The sequence below is a fragment of the Cnephaeus nilssonii genome (assembly GCF_951640355.1).
Source record: "Cnephaeus nilssonii genome assembly, chromosome: 2".
Classification (NCBI taxonomy): domain Eukaryota; kingdom Metazoa; phylum Chordata; class Mammalia; order Chiroptera; family Vespertilionidae; genus Cnephaeus; species Cnephaeus nilssonii.
Window position 1 is genome coordinate 34,626,777 of NC_137073.1, and position 23,095 is coordinate 34,649,871.

General features: G+C 43.6%; 1 protein-coding gene across 1 annotated transcript; it reads right to left on the bottom strand.

The window, feature by feature from the left end:
• Nucleotides 1-465: 465 nt before the first annotated feature.
• Nucleotides 466-21,845, bottom strand: PRKRIP1 (PRKR interacting protein 1). Its single transcript, XM_079788246.1, has 6 exons — nt 21,646-21,845; nt 20,665-20,743; nt 19,779-19,879; nt 17,346-17,431; nt 16,140-16,207; nt 466-1,745 (listed from the first exon to the last, which is right to left on the bottom strand). The coding sequence occupies exons 1-6, from the start codon at nt 21,769-21,771 to the stop codon at nt 1,645-1,647; spliced, it is 561 nt and encodes a 186-aa protein (XP_079644372.1). The 5' UTR covers nt 21,772-21,845; the 3' UTR covers nt 466-1,644.
• Between the last annotated feature and the right edge of the window lie 1,250 nt (nt 21,846-23,095).

Below are 23,095 nucleotides of genomic sequence, written 5' to 3' on the forward strand. Positions count from 1 at the left end.
TTCCCAAATAAGCAATATCCTGAAGAAAAAAAACGGAGTCATTCAACCCAAGGTATAAATGACCCCTTAAAAACTGTCAGAAACATTCTACCTAAACATCACCTTCGAAATCTGGTAAAGGTGTAAAACATAAACACCTGCCTGGTATCCCATTTGTTTAGTCTTCCAGCCACCTGTCCAACACATGTATCACCAAACTCTTGGCCAGGTGCAGCAGAGGTAGGAAGTGACTTGCCTAGATTTCCCAGTCTCATCAGAGGCAGGGGCAGGGCTTGAACCCAAGTCTTCCAACTCCATACTCCACAGTCTCCAGTGAAAGACAACACCCATGAGATCCAGGCTGGATTCAAAGCAAGAGTTGTGACACACACTCTGGGGGGGGGGGGGGGGTGGGGGGTGGCGGTGGGGAAGATAAGGAAAACCAACCAGCCAGTCCCTGAAAAGAGAAACATGGATTTCAAAATGTATGGCCAGGGTGTGTGTGTGTTAATTTATTAGGGTTGACTTTCCATTTCAGCTTCTGGCAAAAGAAAAATTCCTGTAAATCACTTATTAACCAGACTGATGTATTACAGTAAAATAGGGAAGTGTAAAAAAAAAATAAATTCCTGTGACCTGAATTGCTGAAAGGGTAGAAGTGATCACAAATGCCACCTGGCTCAGGGCAGGGCCAGGGAAATCAATACTATTAAAGTGAAAGAAAACATTCACCCACAACCATGATCCTTAATTCCATCCAATTCTATAAAAGCCATAAGATATTTTTAGAAATTTGGAGTTGGAGATAATCCAAAAAGTGAGCAAAAGCTCTAATTAGAAACCATCTCTGTCCTTCCTGTTACCTGAAAGGCAACCTCAAATTTTCTGATTAGAACCCCCTTGACCTCAGGATGAAAACACAGCTTTGGGCCATGGATTCCCCCCTCCTCCCCCTTCCAGTTTGGCTAGGATTCCCCATGCCCTCTACTCTGATTCAGCCCAGCCTGGATTCTCCACCTGCTTCTTTATTAGTCTCCAATTATTTTCCCTGGTTATATCCCACATCTCCCTTTGCATATGCCCAAGGCTTCCCAAAACACACCTATGTACTGGGAGCAGCTGGGCAGGAGCACGTGTTCTGAGGTGCAGTCTGCACCCTCAGCTGAAGGAAATGGAGGTCAGGTGCCCTGCAGTGCAAGTCAGCTCCAGAACCAAGGCCATTTCCCTCAATGAGCCTGGGAACAGGCTGGTGTAACAGGCCTCATCTCTATCACCTAATTTTCACAGCCTTCCCTACACTTCGACACTTCACAGGTCCAATCAAAACCTCAAGTTTTTCTGTTCTTTAATAAACATTCCTTTCACAGATACCAGCCCAAAACTCATCACTGTCCAGATATGTGAGAACAGACAGCAGGGGCAGAAGGTTATACATTTCCCCCCTTTAGCGGGAACATGAATGAACTGCTTGGCAATGCCTTGAGTGCCCAGGACAGTCCTCTCTGTCTCTACTGGCAGGGCCACAAGCAGTCAGGATGGCTTCCACTTGCTTCTATCCAGCGAGGCCCTGGGAGAGAAACAGTTCAAACAACCTCCTTTCTCCTTGGGTCATGTGGAGGATTTTCTGAGGCCCTGGGCTCCAGAAAGCCACCGTGGCCAACACTGTCATCGCCCCATGATGAAGCTGGGCTCTTCCTCTTTCTCTTCCTCTGTCCCAGATGTCGCCTCAGAACTACTGGATGGCTGCTCTTGGTTCTGACTGGATCCTGTAATCACATGACATTCGATTAGCGATGTCCAAACTCACTCAGATAATCCAGGATGCTTTAGAAAAATAAGTGCTGTGGAGACATTAGGAACTGGTCATTCCTGGACAGACAAGTGAGCCAGAAGAGGTCCTCTCATCTGTCAGTCCTCACCTCCACTGCCCAGTATAAAAGGGTCCATCACAGAACCGATCTACCACTGCTGGTGGGTAGATCTCATCCTTATTAAAAAGATCCAGCAGCTCCGGGTGAGGCCACGCACCCCCTGGGTCCGGGTGAAGCCGTGCCCCTGGGTCCGGCCGAGACCAAACCAGAGGGAGTCGGACCTGCATTACCACCATTTGTCCACCATCCAGAGCTGAGGGGTCAGTGCCGACATGTACTCATAAGGAACTGGTGGACATTGATATTGGGTCTCAAAAGAACTGTTGGTCCAGAAAGAAACTCACTACAGACTGATTCATTTGCCTGTCAGCATAACTATTATTGCTCGTCTCACATTCAGTTAAGTATATCTCTAGTGACACATGATTTCGCTCATCTAGGGGAAATGATGAACAACATAGACTGATGAACAAGAACAGAACCAGAAACAAGGAGGCATCGATCGGACTGTCGGGCCTCAGAGGGAGGATAGGGGAGGGTGGGGGGAGGGGGGAGAGATCAACCAAAGGTCTTGTGTGCATGCATATGAGCCTAACCAATGGTTAAGTTCAACAGGGGGTTGAGGACAAATATGTGACACCTTAATCAATAAAGAAATTTAAAAAAAAATAAAAATTAAAAAAAATTAAAAAAAAGATCCAGCAGCATACACAAGAGCCTGATGCCCCATGCGTAAGGTGACCAGATTTTAACATTGGTAAAGTGGGACACACTGACAGGGGGGTGGGGTGGGGGGTTATTTTTAAAAATATATATATTTTATTGATTTTTTACAGAGAGGGATAGAGAGTTAGAAACATTGATGAGAGAGAAACATCGATTAGCTGCCTCTTGCACACCCCCTACTGGGGATGTGCCCGCAACCAAGGTACATGCCCTTGACCGGAATCGAACCTGGGACCCTTGAGTCCGCAGGCCAACGCTCTATCCACTGAGCCAAACCGGTTTCGGCCCGGGGGGGGGGGGGGGGGGGGGGGTTCTTGATTAAAAATTTGGTCTATATTGTAATCGCTTTTGGTTTTTTTAATAAAAGGAAATTCACTTCTTAGATCATCGTTGAATTTGCATCCTCTTTTCTTACTCATTATGTTAAAAATCTAAAAAAAAATAATTTAAAATTATATTATAAGTTATTATATACATATTGCTTAAAAACACAGTAAGTAGGTACATAATTACATGAACATATTTTATTGTTAGTTTATAAATTAAATTAATTTGATTGTTATAAAGTAACTATATTTTAAAAAATATTTTAATCCTATATTTCTTTCTAAATAATAACAATACTAACTTGTATTATTTTTCCTCTGAATTTGCCGTAACGTAAGTCGTAAGTGTCACTTTCAAGGCCGGCGCTAGACTTTTTGCCACCACTATAAAATATAACTAATATGAGTACTGTCTGCCAAATTCAAGAAAATTTATGTATTTATGAAATAAATAAATAACTTACCTAAATTATCTGAATAGCTGATTTGTAATGACATCACTTGTTTAACTAGCTTACTAGCATGCAGTACGATGTGTATCGTCTGAGAGACAGTTACAAAATGTTTTTGTCATTGCCAATCCCAAAAATGCCATTGTTCATTAAGTCCAAACAATGGTGGTCGAATTCTAACAACTGGTCAACAATGCAAACTTTGATAAGCAGTTCTCGATAATCAGTTCTCAACAATTTTTTGTTATTATTAAAGTTTAACATTATAAAATTAACAAAAATAATATAAAACTCATATCCTGGCTAAATAGCCACATAGCCTCCGAAAACCGTATATTCATTCCCTTCCCCTTCTCCCGCCGTTCTCTAGCTTGTCGTGCATTCTTTCCAAAAATCGGGACTTTTTTAAAACGCCGTTGGACACGGGACAAATTGTTAAAAATCGGGACTGTCCCGCCAAAAGCGGGACGTCTGGTCACCTTACCCATGCATCAAGCCTGTTTTTATATGGTCCTCACCACCACTTTGCCAGGGCAACATCCCCAACCAGCCCTTTAACATTTAGCATTTAATACTGACAATACTGCTGTTGATGTCTCAAGCTCTCACACTGCAGTCTGCAAAAGGATTTTTTTTCTTCCCTAAAGTGATCGGAGGGTTGCTTTTTTAAAATATGTTTTTTTAAAATATATTTTATTGATTTTTTACAGAGAGGAAGGGAAAGAGATAGAAAGTTAGAAATATCGATAAGAGAGAAACATCGATCAGCTGCCTCCTGCACACTGCCTAGTGGGTATGTGCCCACAACCAAGGTACATGCCCTTGACCGGAATCGAACCTGGGACCCTTGAGTCCACAGGCCGACGCTCTATCCACTGAGCCAAACCAGTTAGGGCAAAATGTTTGTTTGTTTTTTTAATTGATTTGAGAGAGAGAGAGAGAAGGGAGCGGGGAGAAAGGGGGGAGAGAGAGAGAAAAACATCAACCGGCTGCCTCCTGCATGCCCTCTACTGGGGATGGAGCCTGAAACCATGGCATGTGCCCTGACCAGTAATTGAACCTGTGATCTTTGGTGCAGGGAGGACAGTCAACCACACCGGCCAGGGGCAAAAGGATTAAAAAAAAAAAAAAATCTATAGCAGAGGGCTCTGCCCACACAAATATGTCAGCTTCCTGGCTCTTCCCACAGACTTAGAAACCCTCTCTTGATACTCCACGTGCAGCTCTGAGTTCCAGTGTTTTCCCTGGCATGACTGCCAGCACCCACAGTGCCACTGAGCTGACCAAAAGCAGAGCACAAAGACAACGTGTTCCCAACTCCTCCTCCCTCTTTTTGGGAGCAGAGGAGTGGGTGAAAGCCAGAACAAGGCAGAGCCCTCAGAGGCAGCACCAGTCCTCCAGTTCAGCCCAGCCCAGGTGGCCACTTGCAGGCACAGTGGGCTCACCCAGGCCCATCAATGGGCCTCCTCCCTGCAGATATGCAGGAATTCCAGCACCCCCAGAGCCCACAGGCACCCAGAGATTTGCTCCTGCTGTCATCACAAGGCCAGACAAAGAGCTTCAAGGCAGGAAACCTTGGGGTGCCCAGGCACTGTATAGTCTAAAAATCACCTTCATACCCTAGGACGAGACACTTAAAAATACTCATGGCAATGGGTTAAAATCATCTCTAAGATTTAATTTAATAAATTTAGCATATTCCTCCTCCTCAACCTCATGCCAAAAAGACTGAGAAATTTCAAAAGTACAAATGGTGAGCATGTTTTAATAACTAATATTTGTTGAACAATTATTATGTGCCAGGCACTGTGCCAATTTTTTACTGTCTTGTTTAACTCTAAATACCTACCATATATCCATTTTACAGATGAGGAATAAAGCTCAGAGAAGTTAATTTGCTACGAAGGTCTCATAATCACTAAAACAAGGATCCAGGATTCAGACCTGAACTATTTAACTCTCTAGGCCTCTAACAACCTTGTCTGAAGAAATGCATAAGGAAACTCAGGCAAAAGAAAAACAAGGTGGAAACAGGAGTGAGGTGAGCATACTGAATGGATAAGCAAACTATGGTCTAGCCATACAATGGAATATTATTCTAACACATGCTAAAACATGGATGTAACTTGAAGACATTAAGTGAAACAGGCCAGTCATAGAAAAACAAATATTCTGATTCCTTTTATATGAGGTATCTTGAATAGTGAAAATCAGAGACAGAAAGTAAAATGTGGTTGCCAGGGACTGGGGGAGGAGAAATAGGAGTTACTGTTTAATAGGTATAGTTCCAATTTTATATGATGAAAAGAGTTATGGGGATTCATGGTGGAAATGGTAGCAAAATGATTTGAATGTATTCAATACCAATGAACTGTGCACTTAAAATGGTTAAGATGGTAATTTAAAAAAATATATATATTTTATTGATTTTTTACAGAGAGGAAGGGAGAGGGATAGTTAGAAACATCGATGAGAGAGAAACATCGATCAGCTGCCTCCTGCACACTCCCTACTGGGGATGTGCCCACAACCAAGGTACATGCCCTTGATCGGAATCGAACCTGGGACCTTTCAGTCCGCAGGTCCAAGCTCTATCCACTGAGCCAAACTGGTTTTGGCAAGATGGTAAATTTTATATGTATTCTACTCGTCCTGCCCCCCCCCCCCCCCCCCCCCACGCACGCACATACTAGAGAGATTGAGGGGAAAACTAGAGGAATAAAAAAACCTGGCTCTGAGCTCCCTGGACTCAGGGTAGTTAGTACTCCCCAGGCTCTTTCATGTCATGGCACACATGGAAAAGGATAATAATTCTACGGCACATAGTGCAACTGGTCCAAGTCCAAGGCCTTCACTCAGCCTTTATCCACCCTGAAGGCCGGGGGTGGGGGTGGGGAGGGGGGTGTCCAAGGTCTCACCTCTTGCAGCCCATTGACCCATATGCCAGCTGTGGAGTTCTGTTCTAGAACTTGGGCTCTAAGGCTGAAACTGCTGATTATTTCTGTTTTATTCCATAACTTAGCATATTCTGTCTCAGCCTCTCTAAGAACCATCAACCACACCTGCACAGGTCTGACCATAGGAGGACCAGAGCACAGAATTTGATCTTTAATTCTAATCTTAAAGAAACATAAAGCCCTGGCTGGTTAGAGCATCATCCTGATACGCCAAGATTGCAGGCTCGATCCCCGGTTTGGGCATATACAAGAATCAATCAATGAATGCATAAATAAGTGGACCAACAAATCTGTTTCTTTCTCTCTCCCTCCCTAAAAAAGAAAAGAAAAGAAAAGAAAAGAAAAGAAAAGAAAAGAAAAGAAAAGAAAAGAAAAGAGAAAAGAAAAGAAAAGAAAAGAAAAGAAAAGAAAAGAAAAGAAAAAGAAAAGAAAGTAAAATACTGATCAACCTAGATGTTTGTGAAATGGGGGTTTTAGATGCTTGAGATGCTGATTAACAGGAGGGATCAAAGCATTCATTGTGATTGAAAAGCCCCTAAAAATGTAGCACCTCAACAGTAAACACAATTGATTCCTGTGTGTGGGAAACATGTTGTCAGGGCCTAGAAGTATCATTCTCAAAGAGGAGAAATCTAATGACCATTCAAGTCATTTGGTAATTCAGCAACATTATTTTACCCATTCATTCTTTCAACATAAATAAATAATAAATAATAAATAATAAATAATGAAGCACTTATTACTATTATGCTTAATGTTGAGGGCATAGGAACTTCAAAAATGCTGTCACAAATTATGAGATACCACAACACACATATAAATATGGCTAAAATTCAAAAAGTTAACAATACCAATTGCTGGAAAGGATGTGGAGCAACAGGAATTCTCATTCATTGTTGATGGAAATGCAAAATGATACAGCCACTTTGGAAGACAGTTTGACAGTTTCTTACAAAGCTAAACTTACTCTAACCATATGATCCAGCAATCATCTTCCTAGGTATATATTCAACAGATTTGAAAAATATCCACACAAAAACCATTACATGTTTGTAGCAGCTTTATTCAGAATCTCTAGAAACTGGATATGACCAAGATGTCCCTCAATAGGTGAATGAATAAACACACTGTGGTATATCCAATACAATAAAATACTATTCACCAATAAAAAGGAATGAGCTAAAATCCATGCAGACATGGATGGATCTTAAATGCATTCTGCTATATGAAAGAAGCCAGCCTGAAAAGGCTACATCCTTCATGATTCCAACGAAATGACAAAGGCAAAACTATAGGGATGGTAAACAGATCAGTGGTTGCCAGGGATTGGGGGTGGGGAGGAGGCTGAATAATGAAGCACAGGGAATTTTTTAAGGCTGGAAAACTATTCTACATAATATTGCAATGGTGGGTACATGATACTATGCATTTGTCAAAATTCATAGGACTTTATAGCATAAAGAATAAACTTTAATGTATGCAAATTTCAGGATGTCAAGGATCCAAGGATGAAATGTGAAATAAGAATTCAACTATATTACAAATGGATGAAACCTCTGTGAAGGGGATGAAGGAAAGATATTGACCTAAATAATTTTGGAAATAGCAGGATCTGTAAGACTAAAGGCAAAAAGAACTGTACATTGCACTGTATTCTAGTTGATAAAGTTGTTTCCCACAGATAACAGGTTAACAATTCTGAAACCACTATCCGTGTATACTGAAACTGAATAATTAAATAAAAGGATGGTGGATGGTGTTAGAAAGTTACTGGCAAACAAGCTGAAAAGGCTAGAATACATGTGGCAATGGATTAGAGTTTTTGTATCTCAAAAGATAAAAAAGATATGAATAGTTTTCCAACACATGTATAAGAATTTTGGCATTGAAACAAACAGTTCTATCCAAAACATATATTGAGTGCTTTCTGAACTCCAGATACTAGTTGAGATGAGTTTTAATTGGGGTTAATTTTGTCCCCCTCCCCCACGAGAGATCATTTGGCAATGTTTGAAGATATTTTTGCATGTCAATGACTGAGGGGAGGATGGGTGCTACTGGTATCTACTGGACAGAGGCCAGGATGTTATTAAACATCCTATAATGAACAGGATATAGCCTTCACAGCAAATAATTATCTGGCCCAAAATGTCATTCATTAATGCTGAGATTGAGAAACTTCTCTCAAGGTACCTAGTAACAAATCACCTTAAGGTCACCCTGGGTTTCTTTGGTAGGCAGGCCTATGTTAGGATAGTAAGACTAGTATTAGAAAAATTATATTGGGGAGTTCATCATCTATATAATAAAAGCCTAAGCAACCGTTACAGTGGAACGATCAGTCACTATGGCGTACACTGACCACCAGGGGCAGATGCTCAACGCAGGAGCTGACCCCTGGTGGTCAGTGCACTCCCACAGGGGGAGCGCCGCTCAGCCAGAAGCCGGGCTCATGGCTGGCGAGCGCAGTGGCAGTGGCGGGAGCCTCTCCTGCCTCCATGGCAGCACTAAGGAGCAGCGAGCCAAGCTGTAAGGAGTGAGCAGGCAGGCGGTAAGGAGCGAGGGATCCCGGATTGTGAGAGGAATGTCCGCCTGCTGGCTAGGGGATTGGGCCTAAGCCAGCAGGCAGACATCCCCTGAAGGGTCCCGGACTGCGAGAGGGCACAGGTTGGGCTGAGGGATACCCTCCCCACCCCCCCAGTGCATGAATTTCGTGCACATGGGAACTGACCTTTAGAATTCAATTATTTGATCAGACCTAACAGATACACTAACTGAAATGAAGAATAACTTATAGGCAATCAACAGTAGAGTAGATGAAGCTGAGAATCAGATCAGTGATTTACAACATAAGGAAGCAAAAAACATCCAATCAGAACGGCAATAAGAAAAAGAATCCAAAAAAAAATGAAGATAGTGTAGGAAGCCTCTGGGATAACTTCTAGCATTCCAACATTCACATCATGAGGGTGCAAGGAGAAGAAAGAGAGCAAGAAGTTGAGAACCCATTTGAAAAAATGACAGAAAACTTCCCTAACCTGGTGAAGGAAATAGATATACAAGTCCAGGAAGCCCAGAGTCCCAAAAAAGATGAACCCAAAAGAGGCCAATACTGAGACATCATAATTACAATGCAAAAGGTTAAAAGTCAGATTCTTAAAAGCAGCAAGAGAAAATAAATTAGTTACCTACAAGGGAGCTCACATAAAGCTGTCAGCTGACTTCTCAACAGAAACTTTGCAGGCCAGAAGCAGGTGGCAAGAAATATTTAAAGTGACGGACAGCAAAGACCTACAACAACCAAGATTACACAGGAAAGTTGTCATTTAGAATTGAAGGACCTATAAAGATCTTTCCAGACAACAAAAAGCTAATGGAGTTCATTACTATTGAATCATTATTACATGAAATGTGAAAGGTTCTCCTTTAAAAAGAAGAAAAAAGAAAAAATGTGAACAATAAAATGACAGTAAATATCTATCAAACAATTGAATCTAAAAAACAATAAACAAGCAAGCAAAACAGAAACAGACTAATAGATACAGAGAACATTCTGATCATTGCCAGATAGAAGGGGGGTTGGGGGAATGGGTGAAAAAGGTAAAGGGGTTAAGTACAAATTGGTTGTTACAGAGTAGTCATGGGGATGTAAAGTACAGCATAGGAAATATAGTCAATAATATTGTAATAGCTACATATTGTGTCAGATGGGTACTAGATTTATCAGGGTGATCACTTAGTAAGGTACCTAAATGTCTAATCACAAGGTTATACGCCTGAAACTAAAATAATATTGTATGTCAACTGTAACTGAAAAATAAAAAATGTTTTTTGTTAAATAATCCATGCTGTAGAAGAAGGCATAAGGGGAAGAGACAGTGGGAAACTGAGAGCAGGTTTTAATATGTAGTTGCTTGAGGACATTGGGTGAAGCCAGTACCTTTTAATAATGAACTGTTTTGAGAGGGGAAGTAGCCAGTGAAGCCTGTTGAGGTACTTGCTGAGAACTGTGATCTTAGAATTAGATCCATTTGCCATCCAGGAAGCTGCAGAAGTGCCTCCTGTGTACAGTGCTTCAATTTCCCGCTTTTGCCAGAAAAAAAGCAAATATATGCCATAGAGTTTCATGTGGAACAAATATTTGGAATTTTTGTGGATAGGTTATGTATAGTAGACTAATTCATTCATTCGTTTTTCTAGCCATATATTACTATTATCTTGGTTCAAATCATTACAGTAAGGCGCTTCTGATAATAATATGGAGACAATTATTATTCAGCACTGTATGAAATGAGCACTAGAGGCCAGTAAGATTGTAGATTCTTTAATTTGCTTTCCCTCCCCTCCCCCCAATTTTTCTTGAGGTGCTTGTCCTAGCTAATAAAAGAGTAATATGCAAATTGACCACACCTCTGCTATACCCACAAGCCACGCCCACCAGCCAATCAGGAGCAAGTATGCAAATTAACCCAACCAAGATGGCTGCGGCCACGGAGAGAACAGGAGGCTTGAGTTGTCCCCGGCAATGGAGGAAGCCAAGCTTTCCGCCTGCCCTGGCGGGCCCAGGCCTCTGCTCAAGGCTACAAAGTTTCAATTATAGAAGATAAATAAATCCCAGATACCAGGGCCTCTGCTTGGGTTGCCAAGGGGCGTGGCCGGCCTGCAAACCACCACAGGTCCCTCGCCCAGGCCGCCCCACGCCCCAAGGGAACCCCCACCCTGATCCGGGACACCTTTCAGGGCAAACCAGCCGGGCCCCACCTGTGCACCAGGACTCTATCCTATCTAATCCTATCTAATAAAAGGATAATATGCAAATTGACGATCACCCCAACACACAAGATGGCTGTCCCCATGTGGACACAAGATGGCCACCACAAGATGGCCAGCAGGGGAGGGCAGTTGGGAGGGACCAGGCCTGCAAGGGAGGGCAGTTAGGGGTGACCAGGCCGGCAGAGGAGGGAAGTTGGGGGCGACCGGGTCTGCAGGGAAGGGCAGTTGGGCAGGGGGACCCAGGCCTGCAGGTGAAAGCAGTTGGGGGGGACCAGGCCTGCAGGGGAGGGCAGTTAGGGGTGACCAGGCCTGCAGGGGAGGGCAGTTAGGGGCAAACAGGCTGGCAGGGGAGTAGTTAGGGGGTGATCAGGCTGGTAGGCAGAAGCGGTTAGGGGCAATCAGGAAGGCAGGCAGGCAAGCAGTTGGGAGCCAGCAGTCCTGGATTGTGAGAGGGATGTCCGACTGCCCGTTTAGGCCCGATCCTACTTGGAGGATTGGGCCTAAACGGGCAGTCGGACATCCCTCGAGGGGTCCCAGATTGGAGAGGGTGCAGGCTGGGCTGAGAGACAACCCCCCCCCGTGCACAAATTTCGTGCACTGGGCCTCTAGTATATAATAAAAGCCTAATATGCTAAGTGTCTGGTTGTCCTTTCAACCAATCAAAGCGTAATATGCTAATGATATGCTAAGGTAGCTCAACTGCTCGCTATGATGTTCACTGACCACCAGGGGGCAGACAATCAACTGATTGATCAGTTGCTATGATGTGCACTGACCACCAGGGGGCAGACACTGGGACTGGTAGGTTAGCTTGCTGCTGAGGTCTGGCCAATCGGGGTTGAGCAAGATGGGCCGGACACACAACCTGGAGCCCTCCGCGATCCCTCCCTGGCTGGCCAACCTCCCGCGTTGCTCCCCAGTCCTGTTCGTGCACCGGTGGGGTCCCTCAGCCTAGCCTGTGCCCTCTCACAATCCAGGACCCCTCGGGGGATGTTGGAGAGCTGGTTTCGGCCTGATCCTGCAGGTCAGGCCGAGGGATCCCACCGGTGCACGAATTCGTGTACTGGGCCTCTAGTCTATATAATAAAAGCCTAAGGGACCGTTACAGCGAAACGACCGGTCGCTATGATGCGCACTGGGGGCAGATGCTCAACGCAGGAGCTGCCCTCTGGTGGTGAGTGCACTCCCACAGGGGAAGCGCCATTCAGCCAGAAACTGGGCTCATGGCTGGCGAGTGCAGCAGCGGTGGTGGGAGCCTCTCCTGTCTCCAGTCTCCACCAAAGCGCTAAGGAGCAGCGAGCAGGCAGGTGGTAAAGAGCAAGAGGATGCAGGCTGGGCTGAGGGACACCCCCCCCCCAGTGCACGAATTTCATGCACCGGGCCTCTAGTGACTTCATAATAATCCAAATGGGCTTAATACAATCCCATGGTGTCATTCAGATTCGAGTCCCACACTGCATGGTGTTTTCATTAAATTACTGGACCAGCACAGACAACAAGCAGGGATACTTCTTCTCCAACAACAGAACGGAACTCCTAGCCAGCTGCCCCTTACTGCTTTTTAGAAGGGCCGAAAAGCTTGAGTGATTTACTCCAAGTTCATCAAGAACCCAGCAGTACACAGAAGCCACCTTATGGCACAATGGAATATCACAACATTTAAGTTTCTATTCATTTCAAACAGATAGCTGGAAAATCTATTTTCTCTTTCACAAAAGGAAACTGAGGTGAGGTAAAAAGCACATAAACCATTTTTTGACAGTTATCCCTATAGCATTCCCTATCTTGCTCAACTATGCATGATCACTAATCATTTTTAAATATGTACAGATATTAACTTCACTATTAACTATAAGAACAGGCAGGGCCCATGCACTATAACTACGATTTTCAAATTTGTTTGACTGAAGCCCATAGCCCACAGCCGACACAGAAACGGAAAGATTCACAAAATATTTATTCTGAGTGTAATGTGTTCTAATGGCTTCTTGTCTCTTTATTCATGTTTGAAAAAATAATAGCTGCAACCTCTAAAATGATTTCATGACCCAGTGAGTAAAGGATCATAACGCTCAGACTCTGGAAATGTTCCTTGGATTGTTTTGAGAAAAATGGCTGAATCCTGGTCAGAACAGCAAGCTTTGTGGTGTTTTAACTTTTTTTTTTTTTTAAATATATTTTATTGATTTTTTACAGAGAGGAAGAGAGAGGGATAGAGAGTTAGAAACATCGATCAGCTGCCTCTTGCACACCCCCCACCGGGGATGTGCCCGCAACCAAGGTACATGCCCTTGCCCGGAATCGAACCTGGGACCCTTGAGTCCGCAGGCCGACGCTCTATCCACTGAGCCAAACCGGTTTCGGCTGTGGTGTTTTAACTTGTCGTATTCCTTACCCTCTCCATAAACCCAAGGTAGTCACCAAAGCCAACAGCCTCATAATCACAGTACCTATGAAAAGCACCAGCCTACAGCCATAACTGGTTTGGCTCAGTGGATAGAGCATCGGCCTGGGGACTGAAGGGTCCCAGGTTTGATTCCGGTCAAGGGCATGTACCTTGGTTGCAGGCACATCCCCAGTAGGGGGTGTGCAGGAGGCAGCTGATCGGTGATTCTCTCTCATTGATGTTTCTAACTCTCTATCCCTCTCCCTTCCTCTCTGTAAAAAAATCAATAAAATATATTAAAAAAAAAAAAAAAAAAAGCACCAGCCTACAAACCACTGGAGGAGGTAAGCTGCATTGGGAGTGCCTCAGAAGTTCCACACACAGAGGTCTGTCCTTATTTGACCTGCCTGGCAGCTCCCTAAAAACTTACATTTGCAAGGATTATCTTCATTCAATCTGACTCAGTAGAAAACAGCCTTTCCCCAGGCATCATAAAAGAATTTCTTCTAGTAAAAAACCATACCATATATAGTGTGTCTCAGTACATTTATAACTCAGAAGGAAACTGGTCCTTGAAGGGTCCAATCATATTGCAATATGACAGTGAAAGTCTGACTTTATCATAAGACCAAAAATCAAAACTGTCCAATCAGGAAATATGCCTAGTCAATCAGGGAATTGCCACAGATTCAATAATGTTATGGAGAGTTGCAATTGTTTTTTGTTTCTTAGCATCCTTGGTCCTCCCTTCCTATCTGGGATCCCTCTGTCCCTGACTCTCAGCTCAGGGGCTCCCAGGGGAGTGGCTGGTACTTCTGGCCTTGTGATGGTTTCAAAGGTAGGCAAGACTGGCAGCACTGTGGTATGTTGACACATTACTCACCTCCTATTTCTCGTTAACAAACTCAATTCTACCTAGGGATGCCATGTATCCAGCTCTCAATGATGAATTATGAGAGGTTAAAGATGATCATGACAATTCTTTTATCTATTCATCTAGCCTGATGGTAGCAAGAGATGGCAAAGTGACCTAGTACTGATCAATGACATATAAGATGTCAACAGTTGAGCATTTCTAGGGGATGTTTTGCTTTTCAGTTACAGAAAAAACACACCAGACAAATAGCACTCTTTTCCCTCTTCTTCCTGCTTTGAGCATAGGTATGATGCCAGGAGCTGCAATAGCCATATCATGCCCATAGGACAAAGGCCAAAAGAACTGCAGGGATGTTGGGCCTGACACTATTGAACTGCTGAACCATAAAAGGCTGCCACCTATCACCTGCTTTCTTGTTATGTAAGAAAAATGAATTCCTCTTTGTTTAACTACTGCTGGTTGAGCCTGTCTGTTTCTTGCAGCCAAAAGCATTCTTTTTTTTTTAAATCCTAACCTGAGGCTATATTTCATTGATTTTTAAAATATATATTTTATTGATTTTTTACCGAGAGGAAGGGGGAGAGAGAGAGAGTTAGAAACATCGATGAGAGAGAAACATCGATCAGCTGCCTCCTGCACACCCCCTACTGGGGATATGCCCGCAACCAAGGTACATGCCCTTGACCGGAATCGAACCCGGGACCCTTCAGTCCCTAGGCCGATGCTCTATCCACTGAGCCAAACCGGTTTCGGCTCATTGATTTTTTTAGAGAGTGAGGAAGGGAGAAAGAAATATCAGTTGGTTGCCTCTCATAGGCACCCTGTCCAGGCATTTAACCCGCAACCTTTTTTGGTGTACGGGATGACACTAAGCAACTGAGCCACCCAGCCAGGGTGCCAAAACTATTCTTTTTAAAAAATATATTTGTATTGATTTCAGAGAGGAAGCGAGAGAGATAGAAATAGAAACATCAATGATGAGAGAGAATCCTTGATCAGCTGCCTTCTGCACACCCCACACTGGGGATTGAGCCCGCAACCCAGGCATATGCCATTAGCCATGCTGGCCAGGCAACAATTTTTACTCTTCTTTTTTTGTTGTTAATCCTTGCCTGAGGATATTTCTCCACTGGTTTTTAGAGAGAGAAGGATGGGGGAAAGACAGAGAAAGAGAAACACTGATGTGTCTCTTACACTGATTGGTTGCCTCCAACACCCCAACTGGGGTCTGAGATGGAGCCTGCAACTGAGGTACATGCCCTTGACCAGAATCGAACCTGGGACCAGAGACTGATGCTCTATCCACTGAGCAAAACTGGCCAGGGTGGTGCCAAAAGTATTCTTAACTAACTTGCCAAGTGATTCAATCAGAGACAAAGGAACACAAAAACACCTTTGCTAGGGACATCTCAATCTTTCCTACTGGACAAGAATGAGGCAGGGTACAGCCTCAGGAACCTTACAACCACAGGGATGACAAGCCTGCCTGAGGACGGGATGCTAAGAGACAGAGGGAAACAGTGAATGCCAATAACAACTCGAAGCTCTTTTACTAGTCATGACTGAAGGAAGGTTTGTCCTGGACTTAACACGAGCTAGTATGTTCCTTTTGTGCTTAATCCAGTTTGGCTTTCTGACACTTGCAATTAAATGAGCCTTAACTAATAGAAATAAGCCCTAATTTCTTCACTGGTCAGCCAATCAGTTCCAAACTCTAAATTTCATTCTTGGCAGGTCAGCTTCTGTGCAACACCATGAAAGATCACAACCAAGGAAAGTGGGTACTACTCACCTTCTTTTTGTTTCTTCTGTTCAAGTTTCATCTTCTTTGCCAATAATTTCTTCTCTTTTAACTTTTGGCTACAAATGTAATATAAACACATTAATCCCTTAGCTACCTTATTGTGTATGTTAGAAACATCTACTTATAGGACCTTTAAAAATGTTATAATCACACAAACACTACACTAATAAAATGAAAGAATACTTTATGATTCTGCTACTCCATCATCAACATTATCAAGCCGTTTTTCTTCACGAATCAAGAGAAATCCTCCTGAGGTGATTAAAGCAATCTCAGAAACAATGGAGATGGTTCTTCATCCCAAGATAATAGGGACGACTTTAAAAATCCTGTTCAGCACTCTAAAAGTGGGGTTCTACTGAAAGTAACCTCATAGGGTGACCTGATCATAAATTCCTAACTGGGCAGGTCATGATGGGCAGCCACGCCCCAGGCATATAACTTTTGTAAAAGGTTTATCTTTGTCTTAAGCAGGCCATTGTTTTAGTGCATCTAGGTTAACAGAACTTTGAAATGTCTTTTCAGAAGTAACCTCCTTCAAGAGAGCACAGATCTGGTCAACTATCCTGTAATCCAATCTCAGCCTTACTTTCTCTACCTTCATGTAACCTTCCTTACTTCCCTCAATTTCAAATGCATAAAAGAAGCTGCAAACTGCCATTCTGGAGACTATTTAAGATCTTGATTCCCAGCAGCTGTCCTCAGTTTGGCTCAAACAAATTCTTAAAAAATTCCCTACAGGTTTAGACATTTCTTACATTGATAAGGGAGTATTTATTAAAACATATACACATGCAACCTGCATACTTACATAGTCTCTTAGGGAGATCACAGGCCCTAATTTAAGGAAGAAGCTAAATGAGAAGTTCACTCACAGCACCTAGTTAAACCTGAAGTTAAAATACAGAAGTGAAGAAGAGAAATCCATATGATCACGGAAATGCTGACCTCCAAGCTTTGAAGAAGTTGTAACCAGCTGGGGGAGGGGCACAGTAAATGTCTTGATCTCTCTTGGAGTATTTGAAGAAAAGCCATTCCTCTACTGGATTGCTCCATGGTGGGTTAAACACCCAAGACCTCTAAAGGTTATACAGGCAAACTTTTGACTGCAAGGACTCATTCACCAACCATGCATCTACTTTCCATTTCCTGCCCTTAAGTCTCATTAGTTATGAGATGCCACAAAGCCCTTACCGTTTTTTCCGACGCTTTGCAGTCTGCTCCTCTGCAGCAATTTTATTCCTTTCCAGTCTCTTCTGAAACTCTACATCCAATTTTTGCTGCAAAAAACCCCACATCATTTAAACACACTGTGGGCTGGATAGGAGAGCTCCAAAAGTCACACCAGTGGGGGTGCTACAAGCATATCTAGATCTCCAGGGCCACTTTAACTTTAAGTGGTTGCCCCACAGAGGGGTGGGAAATCAATACAGGGCTCTCTGATGGTGAAGTCACTAAGATACTGAAGCAGGGTAGTAAGAAACTAGGAAAATTCTCCAGAAAGTGGAATGAGGAAACTGAGACAAAGGATGGGGAACAGCTGAGCAATTAACAGCTAGCTAATAAATCACAAGACCCTAACCTCCCTAACTGAAGATGCTTAAGAGCAGATGATTTAAATCACCATAGTCAGGAAGCCAGAACAAAAACCAATCAGAGCCAGACTAATCCAAGATAAAGGTAAAACTAGCCAGAAAATGACCCCAGATCCCATTGTACACTTATTTTATTTTTTTAAATCCTTACCCAAGGATATTTTTTCCATTAATATTTTTTAGAGAGTGGAGGAGGTGGGGTGGGGGGAGGGGGGAGAAGAGGAGGAGGAAGAGGGGGAGGGGGAGGGGAGGGAGAGTGGGAGAGGGAGGAAGAGAGAGAGAGAGAGAGAGGGGGGGGGGGGGAACATTGACATGAGAGAGAGGACTGGGCCGGGATTGAATCTGCAATCGATGTTAACATGCCCTTGAACGGAATCAAACCCTCGACCCTTCAGTCTGTGGGCCGAAGGTCTAACCACTGAGAAAACCAGCTAGGGCTAAATCTAACTTTTTAAATCAAATTATTGGAAAATGAAATATTATTGAGCAGTCTCCTCTTTCATAAAAAGCAGACAAATAGTTTTAAAGTATCTGAATCTCTCAAAATGTATAAATGTATTCCATGAAATAATAGCCATTATGAGAAGACTGAGGAAAAGGACTTTTCTAGTGTGTGTTGTAAGATTAAGAACAAGGGACAATCTCTCATGCACAATGTTTTATTTTTTTGTTTGTCTGTTTTTAATCCTCACCCAAGGATATTTTTTTCCAGAGAGTAGAGGGGATGGGGGAAGAAAGAAAGAGAGAAAGAAAGAGAGAGAGAGAGAGAGAGAGAAAGGGGGAGGGAGAGGAGAGGGAGAGAGTGAGAGGGGAAGAAAGGAAGGAAGAGGGGAAGAGGGGGAAAGGGGGAGAGGGGAGAGGGGAAGAGGGGGAAAGGGGGAGAGGGGAGAGGGGAGAGGGGAGAGGGGGAGAGGGGGACACATCGATTGGTTGCCTCCCACATGTGCCCTACCAGGGTTGGGGAAACCTGCAACTGAGGTATGTGCCCTTGACCAGGAATCAAACTGATGACCTGAGACCCTTCGGTCCACAGGCCGATGTTCTAATAATTGAGCAAAATCAGCTAGGGCATCATGTACAATGTTTCAGATTTGGAAAACCACAAAGAAACAGCCAAATAATACCTGATTTTTAAAAATAGTATGGTGGGCAAATTAGGAGCACTATACGAAAGTCAGTATTTTTTTTTTTTGCATCTCAGTAATATCAAGTAATAAAATAGAGGACCACCTAGCATCACTGCAATAAAAAAAAAAATCTTTGAACAAATGTGGTGAGATATACGCAAAATCTCCACAAGTCATCAGAGAGATACAAAAAAATTTAAACAAGTGAAAAAACATAGTTTCTTGAGGGATGATTAACACTGTAACATCCATTCTCATTCAAATTAAGTCAACTCAATTCTAGTGAAAAATCCAGCAAGACTTTTGGTGTGGATAAAATAACTCCAAATTTTAATTAAAAAAATAAAACAAGTGATATGTTCAAAAGAGTATTTTTTAAATAGGAGAGAAACTTCTGGCCCTTCTAGTCAAGTAATGCTTAATAGTTTTTACAGTATAATTTCTAAAGCAATTCTCCATTTTTAATCAATTATTATTTGACACTTGTCATGAAGAGTTGCCAGCCGCCAAGCTAGAAAACTAAAAGAAGCAGACACATAGAACCACACTAGTATTCACAGAAACCACACCCTAACTGGAATTATAGGTATTCAGCCAAAGAGAGAGAGAATAAGAGAGAAATAAAGCTCAAGTGGTGTGGGAGATCCTGCTTCCTATTAAATTTCATGGCAATGTCCTGAAGGGCTGTGCCCTTCTACTAGTACATATAGGTATTTATCTTCCTGTGCGAAGTCTGACCTAGGATTAACTGGGCTCTACTTGATGTCTGTTTCTGGTGCTGGCTTTAAAAGGCAGTCCTTACACAAATCAGGTGTATCTACTCTGTTTCAAATGCTTTTTTCTAGAAGTTATTAAGTGCACACTGTTCATACCCAAGGGCTCAGTCAGCCTCCTTGCTCACTGACCTTCTCAGCCATGGCATCCATGTAGTCCTGTCGCTGATATTCTCTCCGGCGCAGATGCCTATACACATGGAACTCTCCACTGCCTGCGCCAGCGCTTGAACCTATAGCCAGGATAGTTCAGAGTTCTTGATGAGCTCCAGTTATCAACACAGGCTACCTTTAATTAACAGTGATCAAAGAAAGAAACTCAATAATGGAAGGGACGGCCTGTCCTACTCCCCACTATACTGCAGAATCTAGCATATCCTTCAATAAATATTTGTTGCATGAACGGTGAAAGTGGAATTCACTAAAAAGTCCACTCTAATGCAGTATTAAGAGGAGAAATAGAATGCAATTCAGTGACCGGGAAACCTAGAAGAGAGCCTATGACCTTTCCCTCTCCACCAGGTGATTTCACATGTTATATTTCTGAGCTAAAAATATATCCATGGTCTATTAAGTGAAAAAAGTTGGTTACCAAATAGTATGTGTAGACCAACCACATTTTTCTAAAAACATTTTTTTCTTAATCAGCAGTGGTTTTGTCTATAAAGAGGTTTGGAAGGCTATATCAGAATGTTACAAGTGGAACGATGAAATTATAGGTGGTTCAAACTTTTTAAATACTTCTATTCTTTTTCTTTTTAATTAGTATATGTTAATTTACAACCCAACAAAATAATAAAACTATTCCATGGATAAATAACCAATGTGAGGCATTATTAAAAACAATGCATAAGAAAATTCTCTGATGCCAAACCCCTTCGTTGTAAAAGCAAAATACTGGACCAGTGAACGTTATTTTTTCCTATTAGAAATCTAACTAACACATACTAACTGCAGGGTTTATATTTATACTTCAAAAATTATATTTACATTCACACACACTCCCCAAAGACATTACCCATTACATCTCGGACAAATTCTGGGGGAGGTCGAGGTGCCCATTCACTCATTTTTTCTGGAATTGGAACTGCTTTGTCCTGAAATATTTAAACAGGAAAGCATTTATTAAGTATAAACCTGCTGACAAAGTCACATCTCATAACCAAAAGGGTTTTAACTAGAGTAATAAAATAAGGCTGCTTTGCTCCTTGGACTTAAAGCTGATTTCTTCCCTCTGTCTTAGCTTTACTTCATCCTGTATATTTTGGGGTCTATCACAGCCCACAGGCTCATCAAAGCTATTCTAAACTTTCCAGAGGAGAACTCAGAAACGTAAGTCACCATGTATGGCTGGAAGCCTCCAACTTTAACCCTACACTGCACAAGAGAGTCAACCCTTTCTAGTCTAAGATCTATGAGACCTGCTCATCCAATTGTTTTTATGACTGAGGGGCCTGAGGCCTGCAGAGGGTGAGCGACTTGCCCCATGCCTCTAACGAGGTAGTTTATTTTTAAAAATGTTTTTATTGGTTTCGGAGAGAGGAAGGGAAAGGGAGAGAATCATCCACTAGCTGTAGCCCGCAACATGGGCATGTGCCCTGACCCGGAATCAAACCGGGACCTCACGGTTCGTGGGTCGACGCTCACCCACTGAACCACACCGGCTTGGCTAACGAGGTACAGTTTAGAAGAAAGTAACCCTTGTGCTAAAATAACCCTTTACAGTCTAACGCTTCAGTTTACAAAAAGTTAAACGGGAAAAGGTCTTGGAGCACGGAAAGCCGCCCCACAGCGCCCCCTGGCTGGGCTGTAACATCAGGGCAGGAGGAAGCTCACCATCTCTGAAGCAGCCTGCTCCTCACTAAGGGACTGGCGCTGGGGTTCGGGTTGTGAATTCCTGAATTTGGGGGCGGGGGCAGTGGGCCCTAGGGCCCCTAGAGGCACCGGAAAGGGAAGGGGGTGGGACTCGGAGGGCGGACGAGCCCACGCTTCGTCTTACCGGATTCTTCATGAGCCGCTCCAGCTTGAGCTTCTGCTCTTCCGCCGCATTCTTGGGGATGACGAGCGCTTGCGGCTCTTTCTTGGGCCTCGGCGGTCGCACCGAGGACGCGGCTGGACTCGCCATGACAGTTCTCCGGTTTCCCTAGCGAGCGGCGGCGGCGGCGGCGGCGGCGCGCACGTCTGACGACAGAGACGCGCGCCAGCGACGCCAGCGCGGTCTCCCAGCTGGGCGGGACTGGGGCGGAGTCGCCGGCTGCTGAATATTCATGAACCCGAGACCGGGCAGGTTGTTTTGATCAAAACTGCTTGATTTCATTTCCTGTTTCTGGGTAAATCCCGGCGGCTGAGCGTCCCGGTCCCTGGGGAGAGGAGTCCGCGTGCCCTAGGGTTCTGCCCCTGCCGACCTCTCCCGTCGCGCGCGTCCCGGCTCCGCTGGCAGTTCTGCTTGCTAATGGCTCTCAGCCTCCCCTCCCGCCCTGAGCCTGTGTCCTGACTCTTCCTTGGGTCTGGTTCACTCCCCCTACCCATTTCTTTCTTTCCTTTATAATTCTTGTTTTTTCTTTATTGATTAAGGTATTACATATGTGTCCTTATCCCCTCATCCCTCCCTCCCCCCCCCCCCCATCCCCAGCCCATTCCCGTTCATGCCCTCACCCACCTAGTGTCTGTGTCCATTGGTTATGCTTATATGGATGCATACAAGTCCTTTGGTTGATCTCTCCCTCTTACCCTCATCATCCCCTACCTTCCCTCTGAGGTTTGAGCATCTGATCCATGCTTCTCTGTATCTGTTTTTGTTCATCAGTTTATCGCAGGCGTCCTCAAACTACAGCCCGAGGGCCACATGCGGGTGTTTTTGCCGTTTTGTTTTTTTACTTCAAAATAAGGTATGTGCAGTGTGCATAGGAATTTGTTCATAGTTTTTTTTAAACTATAGTCCAGCCCTCCAACGGTCTGAGGGACAGTGAACTGGCCCCTATTTAAAAAGTTTGAGGACCCCTGGTTTATCTTGTTCATTATAATCCACAAATGAGTGAGATCATGTGATATTTATCTTTCTCTGACTACCCCACCCATTTCTGACAACTTGTTTATTTAAGATTTCGCAAACAACTTTCTAAGGACTGGGACCTACCTCTTTTGCCCACCTCGAATTACTCTGCTCCTGGCACTCAGCATATATACCTCAGCCGAGTGAATGAGACTATCTTACCAAGAAGAGAAAACTGCCCCGCACATCTGGAGCTGGCCTGGCACTCAAAAGCTAGGGGTTGGTGCTCTCCTGTTGCACATCAATTTCCCAGAGCACCAACATCACACTAGGCCATTCAGTGACCGTGATGGAGCAAGAATAAACAAGAATGCTTTGTATTCATGTTTGTATTTTTCCAAGATCTAATTGGCTTTATTAAGCAATTCATGAACAGGGCAGTTGTTAGAAGGGATGC